Source organism: Cetorhinus maximus, chromosome 16 (genome assembly GCF_964194155.1).
Source record: "Cetorhinus maximus chromosome 16, sCetMax3.hap1.1, whole genome shotgun sequence".
NCBI classification, from domain to species: domain Eukaryota; kingdom Metazoa; phylum Chordata; class Chondrichthyes; order Lamniformes; family Cetorhinidae; genus Cetorhinus; species Cetorhinus maximus.
Genome location: NC_135894.1, coordinates 8,121,693 through 8,139,929, shown reverse-complemented (window position 1 = coordinate 8,139,929; position 18,237 = coordinate 8,121,693). Strand labels below are relative to the sequence as shown.

The 18,237-nt window shown below is 43.8% G+C and overlaps 1 protein-coding gene across 1 annotated transcript in view; it reads left to right on the top strand.

Annotated features, from left to right (window-relative positions):
- LOC144692036 (NACHT, LRR and PYD domains-containing protein 3-like) overlaps positions 1–18,237 on the top strand; it is a 132,657-nt gene that overhangs the window by 108,493 nt on the left and 5,927 nt on the right. Inside the window, 4 exon segments of the mRNA XM_078560593.1 lie at positions 25–271; positions 3,626–3,783; positions 10,642–10,776; positions 11,173–11,295. Of these exon segments, the coding sequence (XP_078416719.1) occupies positions 25–271; positions 3,626–3,783; positions 10,642–10,776; positions 11,173–11,295 (663 nt within the window).

Here is an 18,237-nt window from a genome sequence, read left to right as displayed (position 1 = left end):
TATTACTGTTTAATTGTTTGACAGTCAGACGGATTTTAATAGCCAGCCGAGCCCGTAAGGAGCTCCGGGGTCACAGCAGCGAGAATCATAATGATCCGGAAATACAGAACCGAAGGAAATCAATTATATTACTGTTCACTGTATCGGCTACTTTTATACTGTTGCGGCTGACAGCAGTCGTTCGTACGTTAGTCAGTAGTATGCTCATTCATGTACGACCCGATTATACAGCTCCTGCATACATCGCTACAGAAACCGGATACATGCTCATGTATTTGAGTTCCTGCACAAACACTTTTATTTATGCAGCTACACAAACTAAATTCAGGGAAGAGCTGAAGAAAATACTGAAATCTCCATGGACAATAATTTTGTTAATGTTAAAAAAAATGCAAAACGAAACCAACTGTTCCTGTTCTTACTATAGTTAACTTGTAAACTATGTTCCAGTTTTGAATGGTGGCCTTTCTGTTGCGACGACAATGTATTTTTTTTAAGGCATCAGAAATCATTATTCCACATTGTTCCATGTGTTTTGTGTCTGCTGATATTCCACGGGGATTATAATTGTTTCTTGTTATAGCGGCGCACTTGCAAGTCAGGGGCCATAGAGAACAGTTATTAGCATGTTTCAGCATTGGAGTAAAACCTCTGTGTTGGCCTTAACTCCCCTCCACGGCAGGAAATGCATGAGAAGCGCCAGTTTAATAAGCAGCTAAAGTCCCAGAACTTCCAATGTCAACAGCAGTGAATTGAAGTTGCTGTTGCGCATCCCAAACACTGCGGACGTCCTGACCCGTGGACACGCTCTGAAATTGCCCCGGAAGTTTAAATTCCTGATTGCCTGATTTGCGCTCTCCTGGACCCGCTGTCATTGTCTCCCCCACACTGAGCTCAGTGTCAGAGATTTGGGTGTCAGATACACGGGACTTGCCTGCATACTCACACTGCGAATGTTACGCTGGTTAAAACTTGATCTATCTCAGGGATTAACCAACAGAACTGAACGAAACACCACACTCAACTCTCCAATTCACCACCACCTCCCCCCAACCATTCCGACCCGATCCGACTGCCCACGAGACGCAATGGTCCACCGATCCAACTGCCACCCGACTGATTGCCCAGCCCAGCTGAGTACCCTATCTCCGCCCGGAATAATCCTTCCAACTCAGCTATTTCCCTCCCAAGCAGCCCCCAGCAACTCCCACCTCTCCTCAGGACCTGACTTTTGTTCCCCGAACTGACTACCTGCCAAAACGGCTGCTCTCCTCGACCCAGCTACTCAGCCAACCTGACTATCCACCCGGCTCAGTGGCCCACCTGATCCCAAGCGACTGCTGCCGATTGGGCGTGATTAACGTGATTACCCACCTATGAAACCCAACTCCAGTTCTCTAGGCAAAGGGATTGCTTATTCTCTCAGTCCTAAATTCCTTACATTCTCTAATATGTGGACGTTCGTCCTCAACCACACGTAAATTCAAAATCCAGTGAATCTCAACAAAGTGCAGTTGAACCAGTTAATTAACATGTTTCAGTGAGAGATGCCTGTGTCCTTCCATCTACTGACGGGAGAAGAATGGATTTTACAGGTGGGAGCTGCCCAAATGACAGGGTCTGTGCAGGAGAGATTCCAGTCAAAGACCTGCAGGCCCATTCCTCTGGACTTGATAGGCAGAAAATACAGGAATGCCTTCTAATAAATGACTGGAGACCTTCTCGATTATAATTGATAAGACTGTCATGAAATTTCTCCACATTGTATCCTCTTGTTTTCTCTTTATATTGTAGTTGCTGCTATCTTTAGCCATTATATACTAAGTAGCGAAGAATATGTCAATTTGCAACAACACGAGGCTATCAGGCCAGTACTGACCCTATAGTAAGCATCAGTTTCAGGATGAAGTTTTATGGAAGTTATTTAAAGATATGTTATTGCACACTGATTATTAAACTTCAAAAACGTTTACTCGTTTGATACCGTCTAGAAATATAATCATTTGTCATAAATCATCCTCTCAATTGGCAGCAATGAAAAAGGTGAATAGCAAGGTTTATAAATAAACAATGGTTAGAATTTCAATTATGTTGACCTAGGTTGAATTTATCTATTAGACAACAAGTTAAGGGCCTAATACTTTTGGCCGATTGGTAAAAAAATCTTGTTCGGTAGGGGAAATTATCAACATTGAATAAGAATAAGCAAATTATATTCTCACGATATGAAATTGAAATTTAACAATTACAGAATTGTGTAAAGCAAACTTATATGAATTGTTATATAGAGGGAGTGAGAACAACGTGTAAAAATGTAGTCGTAGTATTTCAGTTAGTGAAAAATGCAAGATTTGTATCTGCCCACGGTTCGCACCCGCTGCCCTGCAACCCGCCTCCACCGCCAAATAAAATCATTACCTGCCGCTGCAATTTCTGCCTTTAAATGTATTTTAAATAAAATTGCACGGAATGCGTTCTCAATAAGAGAAACATTCATTCCAATGCTCTCGAACCTGATTAAAACATTCATGCTTCAATAGCGATATAATTATACTGGTTTTGAATAGCCTGTCATTAGCTGCTTACTTTGAGCGTCACTCTGCTATGTTCTCAATCATGTTGAGATCCTTCAAAAGTCGAACTTCACATTGGAATCCAGTGCGACAACACTGAATAGGTGCTTGTCAAAGTCACAGATCACACGCATGCAGGATATGAGCGTCTGACCACGTATCACCCCGATCGCATCGATTCCACAATATCGCGCAGCTCCGCCTTTTTTGCTGCTAACCTCACCCGCCAAGTTGATGTCACTCCAGACTTGGCTTATGCATTGTTTCTCTGCCGGCCTTCCACCGTCCACTATCCAGAAACGCAATATCAGAGAAAGCCCTGATGGCCAGAATGCAACTGGCACTGAGCCCCAATCACACAACGCCAGCGCTCGCTGAACATGTACTCTGGTATGCGCAACCCCTCTATTTAAAAATGTTCATTCTCGTGTCAATCCTATCCTTACCCTTGTCTCTACCATCGTCTGTGATCTCCTTCTCTACAACCTTCTGAAAATTATGTATTCCTCATATTCCGGCGTCTTGCTCATCTCCTAATTCCTTCACTGGACAATTGTTGGATTTTCTTTCAGATCTCTATGATGTAATCTCTGGAATCTTCTCCCAAAATCTATTTCTCCCCCTTTAAAGTCGTCATTAAAACTAACATCTGGCCTCTTTTCCTAGTGCTTTAAATATCTGTCTCAGTCTCCTTATTTATCCAAATACAATATTTGTAAGCCCAAGGACACTATTTTATCAAGTTAACACCGTGATATCAATGAAAGTTGTTATTTGCTAAAATGAACTATCCATTCTTGCCAGTCCGTCCACAACACATGCCTGAATGGTCCTGTCCATTTAACGTGGATGGAGCATAAATTACTGAATATTATTAAGTGTTGGTTCCATTCGTGACACTGAACCTCTGATCATCGCAGTTTACGGTTTCAGCACAGGAATAGGTTCTAAGCCCGGTTCACAGGGTATTCACTGGTAATTAGCACTGGGGCAGAAATTGTTATAGCGCAGTGACTGTTCTCAACTACTAGGTCATCAATTTCTCCCTACAGGGTTCACCATGTCAGACCAGATTCAGCTTATGCTGGAGAGATAACCGAAAGTGGCAACTGCGAAATGCTTTATGACAACGACAAGGAAAATCGTCGAAGCGATTATCATTCCCGGACCCTGCCATTACCATTGAGACACACTCAAGAGATCGCGGCAAGTTAGCACAACGGTTCCCGCTTGCTTCATAGATGATTTTGATCCAATCGTGGTTCCTTATAATCGCACGTGATTTGCTTCTTCCCGCGTTGAAAATGCCCGCTTCTTTTCCGAATTAATTTAAAGCCACACGTTGCAGAAACAGTCAGAGGCACTGCTGAGATTCACAATTGGGATCTTCATTTTAATAGTCAGGCGCTTTCACTAAATAAGCCGCGGTGACAACCTGCAAGCAAGCATCGAAATACAAAGCTTTGAATTGTAGATCACTATATTGCTGCAGTATGATCTTAAGAAAGAGAGGTGAAGTTGTGTTAACTCATTTTAACAATCAAGCATCCAGGTAATATCAAGAGAATGCTGGAAATACTCAGCAGGTCAGTCAACATCGGTGACGAGAGCAGGAGATGTAACCTTTTAGATCGCTGGCCAATCGAATAAACTGCTCTGTTGTAAAGTAAGTCAGATACCGAATCAGAGGGAGTGTCCAAAATAACCTTCACCTCAGCCCTATCCAATCCCGACAGATTGACCTTCATTCAGATGGACATGACGGGAATCAATAAAATATTCATATGATGCTTGTTATTTGCTTCTTGCTAGGAGACGCTTTCTGACGCCTGGTTTTCATTGTATGTCTTCAGGCTCTACACTTCCTCCTGACAGGAGAAACAACACACTGCCAAATTTATGGAGGTGTCACTTCAGTCCCTCAGGAAACATGAGGAACAGATTCAGCCAGACTGGGCAGAACCACCTGATGCTTTATTAGTAAACAAAAAATAAACACCTTGAATATCTTCTCTGTTGTGCATTCGACTTTCCTGAAAAAATACCTTCTCGATTTTTCAATTTCAATGTCATCTTCTTATAACAGTCAAACGTCAATGCATACATCACTTCCTCAACGGCCAACTTCAATTGCTTGGCGTAATTGGGTGCTGCCAGATCTGGCGTCGCATTTAATACAGTTTTCAAACTATCAAATGGCTTCTGAAACTCCAGTGTACATTGCAAATTCTCATTCTTTTTTACTACTTCAGTTAGTGAAGCAAGCACACGGCTTAAATGTGGTACAAACTTCCAGTAACACCAGCTCATGCCCAGAAATCTCAAAACTTCCCATTTTGTTGTAGCACGGGGAAATCCATGATAGCCATGAATTTCACACCTCTTGGAGCCACCTTTGCATCTCCAATTGTATGGCTTAAATACATAACTTGCATTGTTGCAAATTCACTTTTAGACAAGTTCGTCGTCAAATTAGCTTCTTGTAATCGAATAAATAATTCTTCCAGATGCTGTAAATTCTCCTCCCACGCCTGACTATAAATGACTTTTTCAATGCAATCTCCAACCGTTCTATTAGATTTGAATCCTATTTTGTCACCGCATTCACCTTTTGATTGTTCACACAAAGCCTTTGTGTTCCACCTGGTTTTGGTGCCAGGACAATAGGTGAACTCAAGTTACTGCAACTAGACTTAATGATATAATTTTGAAGCATGAAGTCAATTTATTTCTGTGTTTGTGATCACTTGCTGAATTTAATCCATAAGAATGTTGCCTTATCGAAGATGAAACTCTTACAGGGGCATCTTGCACAGCTAAATCTTTCCTCCCCAATGCATTCCCACAAATAAACATTTTGACTGCAATAGCTTACCCAAACCACTTTGATAGATTTTGTAAGGCAATTCAATATTACATTTAAATACTCAAGTATTCCCTCTTTATCTATTTTGAATACAGGAAAATCAATTTCAGAGTCCTGCATTTCTACTTCTTCTTCATAATCTACCTCAACTAAAAACTAATTTCGTCGTCTTCCCACCTCTTTGGAAGATTTGACAGAACGCTCTCATCATAGTTTTTAATAGTTTGATGCAATCCTTCCAAAGCTCCTTGTTGATAAGCTGTTGACTTAAACTGTTTTTTTCCCTAAACTGTTACTTTCGCCCTTAAACAGCTGTGACATTAAATTTGAAACCTGATCTGATTGTTTTTCCTGAGATAAACCATATCTCGTAAAAAAAAATAGTCAACCCTTCCACAGTCTCCTTCGTTATATATATTTTTTTAAGATATCGATTCAGGAAGCCTGGTAGACACATTCATCATTGTCAGTAAATCCTGATTTCCACTTTAATATTATGAAAGGGAGCTACACAATCAATCATAGCTCTCATCAAAGGCTAATCAAATGTTGGTATTAGGATTAACGGTACCGATTAATCACTGTTTGTGGTTTCCCTATCACCTGACATCTGTGACAAGTTTACAGAAGGTGACGACAAACCTATGCAATCCTGGCCAATAAAAGCATTTCTGCATTGTTGCCTGTGTCTTCCTAATTCCGAAGTGCCTCCACATTGGAATGTAATGAACAATGCTCTGAATCTGATTTCTATATCCTAATGGGATGACAATGTGATGTGTCTCTCAGCAGTTTACATTTGCTGAGACATGGTCCAGCCTCCAATTTCGCATTTCAAATATCAACCGTAAAGGAATAACACTCTGGGTTGCATTTGCCTCTCTTTCTGAATAAACCATCTGATATAACTGTTTTAATCCCAAAACCTTTTGCTGCATCTCAATTAACTGCCTTGAGTTAAACCTGTCAGCAGAAATATATTCTGTTGTGTCTTTCTGAAGAATAATATCAGACACGTTGCCGGCTAATTGGATTTCAATACCCTCTTCCTGCATTTGAACTGCCTGTCCATCTGGTTTCTCTTGCTTCAAACTATGTGCCTGTCAACTCGTTATCACATATTCTGGAAACATCCCAGGATGCTGCTCTTGTAACACGTCTGTTTAAAACGCTTCTACACGCTTCTCAAATGCCACATTGGTGATCCAGCGACTCATTAACCACAATAAATTGAACTTCTGCAATGGGCATTTTTTCCACCACCCCAACAATCACTTCGCTAGTTTTTCACTTAGTTTTTAAATTTACCTTCCACAATGGAATATGTTTAGCATCCCCAAGAACCTCACTCAATATGACCTCTTCCTGCAATTCTCTGTATGAAAAACAAACATCACTATCCCACAACAGTAATGATTGACTAGCAGCTGTCTCTCCTGAAATTTTAACATCCTTACCTACTCCACCATGTACACATGGAAAGACATTCCCTACACACACAAAATCTTTAAACATTTTTACAAACTGCTCTTCGTAATTATCTTGGGTAAATTTTGCACACATTCCAACTTCTTCACCTGTCACTCATTCTCCTGGTTTTACTTGTACACAAACCAGGGTTTTTTTCCTCCTCTGCCTGAACATCAATATTCACAGTGCGTTTACTTCCAGAACATTTCTGGCCCCACCCCGCCCACCCCACCACCACCACCACCCCCCCCCCCCCCCCCCCCCCCCCCCCCCCCCCCCCCCCCCCCACCCCCAATAATTCTAACAGGTTTTTCCTGCAATTTCCAACACACTGCCTTCATGTTTCCCACTTTATTAGAATGAAAGCACCTCACCTTTCAGCACCTTCCTTTTCATTCAGAGATAAAACTTCCTGGGGGTTTACAGCTATTCCTTTTATTCCCTGACTCCCTACCTACCTGCTCCATTAATTCACCTCCTGGTGCATCCTTTCATCTGTGGAATTATTCTCAACTGTAACTGTCGCCTCTTATTGAGACAATTGGAGTTCCGCTTAACTGCGCTGTTAAGCAATGAATTTACTTTTAAATGAATTGGAGGTGAAATTTTGAAGGAGCATAAAACGGGCTTCCAACTTTGACTTACCATAATTGACGGAAACCATTTTTACTGCCCACATTCCCCAGTAGGAACATTTTTACTATTTTTCAATCCTTAAATTTGATTTCCTTTTTCCCTGAATTATACTGTGGCCCTGTTTATGACTTTGCAGCTGCCGGAACCCATTTTATTTCCAATACCTTTTTCAGCAAAGCCTATTCATGAGCAAATTCCTTTACATTCAGTCAGCTGCTGGCGAGGCAAAAAAAGCATTTGCTGCTTCCACATGTCTTTTTGAAAAAATACTGCACGACGTACTCCTAATGTGTTGTTAAATTACTTTGAAATACGCTCGGAACGAAACAAAATACCGGACCGAGCAACGTCTACCTTATTGCTGAGCTACTTGTAAGCGACGCGTAAACAAAGTCGCTGAGTAGCCAATGCTTTCCCGTATAGCTTGTTGAAATTTCAACTTCTCTCAAAAACAATCTTGTTACGATGCCACCTAGCAGCGGCAAAATAACAGTGAGCTCTCCCCACCGTGAAGCCGCTTTGCTGTACGTCTGTTACTGAGATAATTACATAAATCACAACGGCTGTTGGCCTGATATATGTCCTGTCATTTACTGTTTTCCTAACTTGCTCTAATCGCCTAAAATCCTTGACTGAGAACCTGGCGGAAACATGTTTCAGTTCCCTGCACTTGCAACTCCCCCGAATTATACGACCAATTTTAAAACAAGCCATAACCACCAGAGGTGGCCGCACACCGGTACACCGTCACGGAGGGGTTGTAAATTCGCATTGTACGAGGTAGCTCGATTTTCGGCCGGCGCAGACACGATGGCCCAATTGACCCCTTTCTGTGCTGTAAACTTTCTGTGATTTCTATGAGTACAGTGTGAAGATGCCGGCAGAACTCATCGGGAAACGACAACCTGATTTGGCCTCGAGGCCGATCATTCAGTGGGTGAGATGAGGTGTCAGAGAGTCCTTGTGTCGGCTGTAACCAGCTAGGGACTCGATGACAAATGATTGGGAGGAGGTGGAAGGGGAATAGGGTGGAGGGAGTGGTTCATGGCCTGGTTATCTTGAGCCAGTTAATGCAATTACAGTCAGTATTAATCCGGCAACCATGAAAACCAGTGGAAATTCAGGGGCCTTATCCCAGGTAATTATTACAGAAGGAATCATGGCGAATGATAAATTTAGATGGATTGAATGGAAAACTGTGGGTAAATGGTCTAAATTGCCTGAAGGGAACATTATAAATAAGTGGGCTAGAACGGTTGAAGTGAATATCTGGTAGGGTGGGCTATATAATTTAATTGTATGTGCTGAAGGGAACACTGCTTGTTGCCGAGCTGGATGAGTTAAATGGATTATTATGGACTTGCTCCTCATTCCTCCCTCGCAAAGAATCTTTGTGGTTCTACCCGCCCCCGCTCATAGCCTGAACGGGTCCTTTAGGGCGACTGTAAATAGACAAAGGGCAACGTTTTGAATTACTACGGATAGTTTTTTTTCTTCAGATGAAAGTTTTATTTGAATTTATTACTTCCTGCAATGGATTAGGACTCATATTGAACACCGGTGGAACCTGGTGCCCTTCCCGAGATTCCCATCTCCAACTAATCAGAAGGAGCCGACTTTAAAATATTTTTTAGTGAAAGATGGAGCCTCAGTGGCAATTTATGAAATTCACTCGGTGTATCAAAGGGTCATGGCTTGATAACAGGAATGTTGTAGTTAAGGACATTTGTTTACTATTTGACTTTGAAATTGAACAATTTATGGAAGTATCCCATTTTCCCTTCACGAAGCTTATATAGGCAACTGGCCTGTCTCAGCAAGGTACTCGCGGTGATTTGCACTGTTGAGTTCCATTGAGCCTCAATCCAGAGATGGGGCAATGGTCTTTCAAAGGAAATCGGGTGTTATGTACAACAGACGGCTGATCCTATTCAGCCATTTTTATTCAATTTTCCGAAGTCAACAATAGTCCCAGTTGAGCTATCAATGCATAGGGGCGGTCCGACTGGGTGGAGTTTGGGGCTGCTCTCCGTTACCATCCTCCAGACTGAATTCGAGGGACCCTACTCTCAGCACTATGAAAACATCAGTCAGAGATTTACCGGGAGGTCGACAGAGACCCAGTCCATATAGACAGTGTTACTGTTCACTTCAGGATCAATTTCCTGAAAGAACGTAACTTCCCAAAGGTCCCAAATGGAAGAAAATAATGATTAAGTTTTCACTTTTTATAGCATTATCTTAAAAAAAAATTCAAACCAAAGTCAACAAATATATAATTAAATGCTAATTGTATTGGGTAAAATAGTATGTATTATACTTGATGTAGCTGATATAACAATGATAAGTCTCACGCATTTCTCAGCTAGCCCTCAGCACATAGTCGGCACTGTGTTCGGTCCTAAAGTCCCTCACAATTTCGTCTTGCCCCAGCGTTGCTCAGCCACTGTCCTTAACGGAGTGTCTATTTCTCAGGTGGCCTCCATCACCCACTGGATCCCAATCCGGTTTCACGAAAATGATTATCATCAATAAGGCCTTCTTCTTTGGAACCCCTTTCACTCGGGTCACAAGAGTTCTGATGGCGGAGTTTTCCCAGATGCACTGTCACTCCACCATTCAGTAACCCTCTCGTATCAAGTATGTTCAGCTCTGGGTAAAAGAAAAAAAAAATCTCAGCTCTTCGGCGTGACTGGGTGGCTCATAGCTTTTCTCAAGTTATAGTTTTCTAAGATTGCTCCCACACACATCTTCAGCGACAACCCCTGGGACTGCTGCCCTTCAGCTGAAAAAGAATTGAACTTTTTAGACGCCTGCTTGTTCTGACCTTATACTGAAATCCAATCTCCCAGCCTGTTATACTTCCCAATCAGTTTCCGTTCCTGTTCCTGCTTCAGCTGGGGGCAGTCATAAAAATAAAGCCCTTGAAATTGTTTAATCTCAATATTTATTTTGCGAATTTCATCAACACTGGCCAATATTATTAATCGTATAGGTGTATATAACGCTGGCTAGAAATGCACATAATTTCCCATAATATTCTGTGGAAAGTACCTGAGTGTCCACTTTATCTACTTTCTCTCCATTTTCCCACAGCGAACCTGATGATAATCGTGATTCTCTCCAGAGGAAATTGCGGCCTTTCAAAATGTATTTCTTTCTATACGGTGTCCATGGCAATAGCTGATTTACTGGTCATGCTCAACAATGTTCTCGTGCGTAAAGTCCTGAGTAAGCATTTTTCACATATCATCATGTTCTATACACCCATTTGCAAGTTCATAATGTACTCAATTAGTACCAACCTGTATTTATCGGTGTGGTTTACAGTCTCCTTCACATTTGACAGGTTTGTGTCTATATTTAACCACAAGTTTAAGACAAGGTATTGCACAGTGAGTACTGCGGCTACAGTTCTAACAACAATCTGTGTCCTCTCACTTTTACAGAACATTCCAAATCGGTTTGCATTTGAACCGAAGCGAACAATTAACAACGTTGACTGGGGTTTCCAACCAAGCCAGGAATTTTATACATCTACTTTTGGTGCCATATTCATTTGGCTACAAAATATTTCATTGCCCTGGATTCCTTTCACTTTGATATTAATGTTTAATTGTTTGACAGTCGGACAGATTTTAATAGCCAGTCGAGCCCGTAAGAAGCTCCGGGGTCACAGCAGCGAGAATCAGAGTGATCCAGAAATACAGATCCGAAGGAAATCGACTATATTACTGTTCACTGTATCGGGTACTTTTATATTATTGTGGCTGACAGCAATCGTTTGTACGTTAGTCAGTGGTCTGGTCATTCATTTACTACCGGATTATACAGCTCCTGCATATATCGCCACTCAAACCAGACAAATGCTCATGTATTTGAGTTCCTGCACAAACGCGTTTATTTATGCAGCTACGCAAACTAAGTTCAGGGAAGAGCTGAAGAAGATTGTGACATCTCCTTGGGCAATAATTCTGGTACAGATTTTTAAAAATGCAAAATGAAATCAACTCTTCCTGTTCTAACTATAATTAAATTGCAGCCAATGTTCCTGTTTTGATTGGAGGCCTTTCTGCTTCCACGACAATATATTGTTTTTTTAAAGGTTATCAGAAAACACTGATCCACTTTGTGTCACGTGTTTTATGTCTACTCATATTCCATGGGGATTATAATTGTTTCTTCCTAAAGCGGCGCACTTGCCACTCAGGGTGCACAGAGGACAGCCATTAACATGTTTCTGCATTGGAGTAAAACCTCTCTGCCCTGGCCTTTACTCCCTTGTATGGCCGGTACTTCAATGAGAAGCGCCGGTTTAATAACAGCGAGGGCCCATAAACTTTCAAAGTTCACGGCAGTTAATTTAATATGCTATTGCGCAAACCAAATAATGTGGATGTCCTGACACGTGCACACGGGCTGAAATTGCCTCGGAAGGTTAAATTTCTGATCGGCTGTTTTGCATTGACCTGGATCCGCTGTCAATATCTCCCAGGCTGAGCTCACTGTCATAGGCTTGGGGGTCAGATACAGGGGATTTGCCTGCATGCTTGCCCTGCGAATGTTACGTTGGGAAAAACTTAATCTAGCTCATAGACTAAGCAGCATAACTGAACTGCTCACCACAACCAGTGCTGAAACTCACCACCACCACCACGACCCCCTGAAAAACCTGACTACTCCCCCAACCCTAACTGTGTACCGAACCAACTGCCCACCCTACTGATTGCTCACCTCACCTGACTATCCTCTCTCCGCCCGGACTACACCTTTCAATTCGGCTACTTCCCTCCCAACAAGTCCACCCCCTCCCCGCCACCCCCATAGCCCTCCCCACGACCTGACTGCCCTTTCCAAAACTGACTACCTGCCAACACGATTGCATTCCTTAACCCGTCTACTGACCCAACCTGGCTACTCACCTGACTCAACGTCCCTCCTGAATCAAACTGACAAATGCCCATCGGACTGCCTACACAATCCGGCTGCCCGCTCAACCCGATTACCCACCTATGCGACCCAACTGCACACCCAACCTGAATGCCCAACTAGAGAGCGGACTGCCCACTGAACCCAATTACCCACCTAGTTGACACAACTATCCGCTCAACTTGTGTACCCAACTAGACGACCTTACAGCCGGGCCAACCTGATTATCCACCTACGTGATCTGACAACCGGACCAATTCGATTTCCCCACCACCACACCCCTAACGGCACAACTACCTATGCAACTGGATTACTTATCTGCCCAACCCCGAATACATACCCAACGCGATTACCCACTAATGTCACCCAACTCTCGTTCTCCAAGCAAAGGGATTGCTTCTTCTTTCAGTTCTAAATTCCTTATATCCTCTCATCTGTGGGCGATGGTTCCTGACCCTTCAGATCTTGGAAGCAGTGTGCTGCTTCACACCCTTCTTATGTTAAATCCTTTGGGCACAGCTCGCCAAACTATATCAATCATATTAATTTCAAAATCCAATAAATGTCAGGAAAGTGCAGTTAAACCAGTTAATTAATACCTTTCTGTAGGAGTCTAAACACGTTTCTATTTTAGAATTTTCATTCCTGCATTCAAATCCACCCATGGCCTTGCCTCTGCGATCGTCTATGACCTCTTCCCTCTCTACAATGTTCTGAGAATTCTCTATTCCTCATATTCTGGCGTCATGTTCATCCATTAATTCTTCTCTACACTATTGTTGGACTTGCCTTCAGGTCTCTGGGATCTTCACTCTGGAATCCTCTCCCAAAACCCATCTCTCCTCCTTTAAAATCGTCATTAAAACTAACATCTGTTCAGTTGCACTAATGCTTTAATTATCCGCCTCAGTATCCTTATTTGTCCAAATGCACTCAATGACGTTTTTTAGTTAAGTTACGGTGCGACATTACGACCGTTCTTATTTGCTAAAATGAACAACCCATTCTTGTAAGCCCGTCTCCAACACATATCTGAATGGTTCTGTCCATTTAAAGTGGGTAGAATATTAATAACTGAACATTATTGAGTAATGATTTCATTCGTGGTACTGAACCTATTATTATCGCAGTTTGAAAGTGAATGGCTTCAGCACAGGAAATGAATCCAAGGCCGATTCACAGCGCATCCAGTGGTAATCAGCACTGGGGCAGACAGTGTCATAGCGCATTGACTGTTCTCAAATACTAGGCCCTCAACTGCTCCCTACATGGTTCAGCATGCCAGACTAGTTTCAGTTGATGCTGGCGAGATAGCTGAAAGTGGCTACATCAAAATACTTTGTGACAACGAATATAAAGACGTAGACGCGGTTATCTTTCATGGACTCTGCCAAATTCCCTTGGGATACATTCAAGAGGCCGCGACATGAGTGCACAACGGTCCACATTCGCTTCATAGATAATTTTGATCCAATAGTGCTTCCCTATGGTCGCACGTGATTTGCTCCTTCCCTCCTGAAAAATGGGCACTTCTTTACCGTATTACTTTAAAGCCGTACATTGCAAAAACAGAGGCACTGCTGAGTGAATTGTACTCTTCAGTTTAAAAGGCAGCCGCTTTCACTAAAAAGGCACGGTGACAACCTTCAAGCAAGCATTGTAATCCAACGTTGTGAATTGTATACCACTATATTGCTGCAGTATCATCAAAAAAATAATGGGGGGAGATGTATTACCACAGTTTGATATTGTAAAATCCAGCTCATATCAAGAGAATGCTGGGAATATTCAGTTGGCCAGGCAGCATCTGTGAAGAGAGAAGGAGATGTAAGCTTTCAGATCGGTGACCAATCGATTAAACTGCACTGCTGTAAAGGAAGTCAGATACCGAATCAACAAAAGTGCCCAAAAAACCCTTCACGTCACCACTATCCAATCGCACCAGTCTGCTCTTCATTCAGATCGACATGTCGGGAATTAATGAAACACTCATATGAGGATTCTTATTTGCTTCCTTCAAGGAGCCACTTTCTGACACCTGGTTTTCATTCCATGCCTTCACGTTTTATACTTCCACCTGACATGGGAAACAACCCGCCACCTAATATATGGAGGCGTCACTTCAGTCCCTCAGAAAACCTGATGAACAGCATCAGCCAAACAGGGCAGAATAACCTGATTCTTTATTATCACACTCAACAAGCAATAAACACTTTGAACATCTTAACCAAAAACAGAATTACCTGGTAAATCTCAGCAGGTCTGGCAGCATCGGTGGAGAAGAAAACAATTGCCGTTTCGAGTCCTCACGACCCTTCGTCAGAACTGAAGTATAGTTAGGAGAGAGGTGAAATATAAGCTGGTTTAAGGTGGGGGGCGGGGGGAGAGAGAAGTTGAGGGTGGGGTGGTTGTGGGGATAAGCAAGCCGTGATAGGAGCAGATAATCAAAATATGTCACAGACAAAAGGATCAAAGAAGTGTTGAAGGTGGTGATATTATCTAAGAAAAGTGCTAATGAAGAACGGATGGCAGGACACTCAAGGTACAGCTCAAGTGGGGGTGGGGTGGACAGACTAACAAAGTATTAGTTGTAGATTTAAAAATAATGGAAAAAGATGGGAAAAGAAGAATCTATAAAAATTATTGAAAAAAAAGGGGGAGGGGGAAGAAACGGGGTGGGGATGGGGGGAGGGGGAGTTTAAGACCTAAAGTTGTTGAATTCAATATTCAGCCCGGAAGGCTGTAAAGTGCCTAGTCGGAAGATGATTTGCTGTTCCTCCAGCTTGCGTTGGACTTCACTGGAACAATGCAGCGATCAAGGACAGACATGTGGGCAAGAGAACAGGGTGGGTGTTAAAATGGCAAGAGACAGGGAGGTTTGGGTCTTTCTTGCAGACAGACCGCAGGTGTTCTGCAAAGCGGTCGCCCAGTTTGCGTTTGGTCTCTCCAATGTAGAGGAGACCACATTGGGAGCAACGAATGCAGTAGACTAAGTTAGGGGACATGCAAGTGAAATGCTGCTTCACTTGAAAGGAGTGTTTGGGCCCTTAGACGGTGAGGAGAGAGGAAGTGCAGGGGCAGGTGTTGCATCTTCTGCGTGGGCAAGGGGAGGTGCCATAGGTGGGAGTTGAGGAGTAGGGGGTGTTGGAGGAGTGGACCAGGGTGTCGCGGAGGGAATGATCCCTACGGAATGCCGCCAGGAGGGGTGAAGGGAAGATGGGTTTGGTGGTGGCATCATGCTGGAGTTGGCGGAAATGGCGGAGGATGATCCTTTGAATGCGGAGGCTGGTTGGGTGATAATTGAGGACAAGGGGGAACCTATCATGTTTCTGGGAGGGAGGAGAAGGCGTGAGGGCGGATGCGCAGGATATGGGCCAGACACGGTTGAGGTCCCTGTCAACGACCGTGGGTGGAAAACCTCGGTTAAGGAAGAAGGAGGACATGTCAGAGGAGCTGTTTTTGAAGGTAGCGTCATCAGAACAGATGCGACGGAGGCGAAGGAACTGAGAGAATGGGATGGAGTCCTTACAGGAAGCGGGGTGTGAGGAGTTGTAGTCGAGGTAGCTGTGGGAGTCGGTAGGCTTGTAATGGATATTGGTGGACAGTCTATCATCAGAAATTTCGACAGAGAGGTCAAGGAAGGGAAGATAAGTGTCAGAGATGGACCATGTGAAAATGATGGAGGGGTGGAGATTAGAAGCAAAATTAATAAATTTTTCCAGGTCCCGATGAGAGCATGAAGCAGCACCGAAGTAATCATCGATGTACCGGAGAAAGAGTTGTGGGAGGGGGCAGGAGTAGGACTGGAACAAGGAATGTTCCACATTCCCCATAAAGATACAGGCATAGCTGAGGCCCATGTGGGTACCCATAGCCACAACTTTTATTTGGAGGAAGTGAGAGGAGTTAAAGGAGAAATTGTTCAGTGTGAGAACAAGTTCAGCCAGATGGAGGAGAGTAGTGGTGGATGGGGATTGTTCGGGCCTCTGTTCAAGGAAGAAGCTAAGGGCCCTCAGACCATCCTGGTGGGGGATGGAGGTGTAGAGGGATTGGACATCCATGGTGAAGAGGAAGCGGTTGGGGCCAGGGAACTGGAAATTGTTGATGTGACGTAAGGTGTCAGAGGAATCACGGATGTAGGTGGGAAGGGACTGGACAAGGGGAGAGAGAAGGGAGTTAAGATAACGAGAAATGAGTTCCGTGGGGCAGGAACAGGCTGACACGATCGGTCTGCCAGGACAGATCTGTTTGTGGATTTTGGGTAGGAGGTAGAAGTGGGCCGTCCGAGGTTGGTCGACTATCAAGTTGGAAATGTGGGAGGAAGATCTGCAGAGGAGATGAGGTCATTGACAGTCCTGGAAACAATGGCTTGATGTTCTGTGGTGGGGTCATGGTCCAGGGAGAGGTAGGAGGAAGTGTCTGCGAGTTGACGCTCAGCCTCCGCGAGGTAGAGGTCAGTGCACCAGACAACAACAGTACCACACTTGGCAGCGGGTTTGATGACAATGTTGGGGTTGGACCTGAGAGAAAGGAGTGCAGTAAGTTCATAGAGAGACAGATTAGAATGGGTGACAGGAGCAGAGGAATTGAGACAGCTAATGTCACGTCGACAGTTCTCAATGAAAAGATCAAGAGAAGGTAAGAATCCAGAGGGAGGGGTCCAGGCGGAGGGACAATATTGGAGGTGGGTAAAAGGATCCGTTGAACGGGTAGAGGACTCCTGCCCAAAGAAGTGAGCACGGAGACGAAGACGGCGGAAGACGATTTCAGCATCGTGCCGAGCCCGAAATTCATTGAGATGAGGGCGTAAGGGTATTAAGCTAAGTCCTTTGCTGAGCAATGAACGTTCAGCATCGGAGAGGGGAAGGTCAGGGGGTATAGTGAATACGTGGCTGGGGCTGGGATTGGAAGATGGGGTGGGGACGGAGGGACAAGCAGGGGTGGAGGGTCCCAGATGGGTGTTGGTGTCGTTGAGTTGTTGGAGCTTGTGTTCCTTAGCACTTGAGAGGAAGAGTGAAAGTTTCTTGTTGAGGCGATGGATGAGGCGAAGAATAAAATGAAACTGGGGGCACGCGCAGTTTGAAAAAGGGTGCAGCTGTGCTGCTGGAGGGAGAGGTCGTGTGTGTTCATATCGCGGCGCATGGCACTGAGTGTGGATCTCACAATGCGATGGGAACAGCAGTCCGAGAAACGTTTTATGTCCCGGAGATACCTGTAATCCTGGGTGGATTCGAAACAAGAGGGATGGAATTTCAGTTGAAATCCACATGGGGTGAGTCGGAGACGGAGACAGTCACTGAGAAAGGAAATAAGGCTGTGAAAGCGGGTTTTAGTAAACACCTTGTCAAACACCAGGAGAGAAATGGAAAGCAATGAAGGTGAGCAGTGCAGAAGAGTCAGGCGGAAATCCTGTCAAAGAACAGACCAGTACTTCTTCAGGGAGGGCATTTCTTGAAGAGAGGTGGCCTCTCTTTAACCTTTTGTTTTTATCTCTATGTTTAATTGACTGCCACCTCTCTTCAAGAAATGCCCCACTAGAGCTGTACCTTGAGTATCCTGCCATCCATTCTTAATTAGCACTTTCCTTAGATAATATCACCACCTTCAACACCTCTTTGATCCTTTTGTCTGTGACATCTTTTGATTATCTGCTCCTATCACGGCTTGCTTATCCCCACAACCACCCCACCCTCAACTTCACTCTCACCCCGCCCCCCACCTTAGACCAGCTTATATTTCATATCTCTCCTAACTATACTTCAG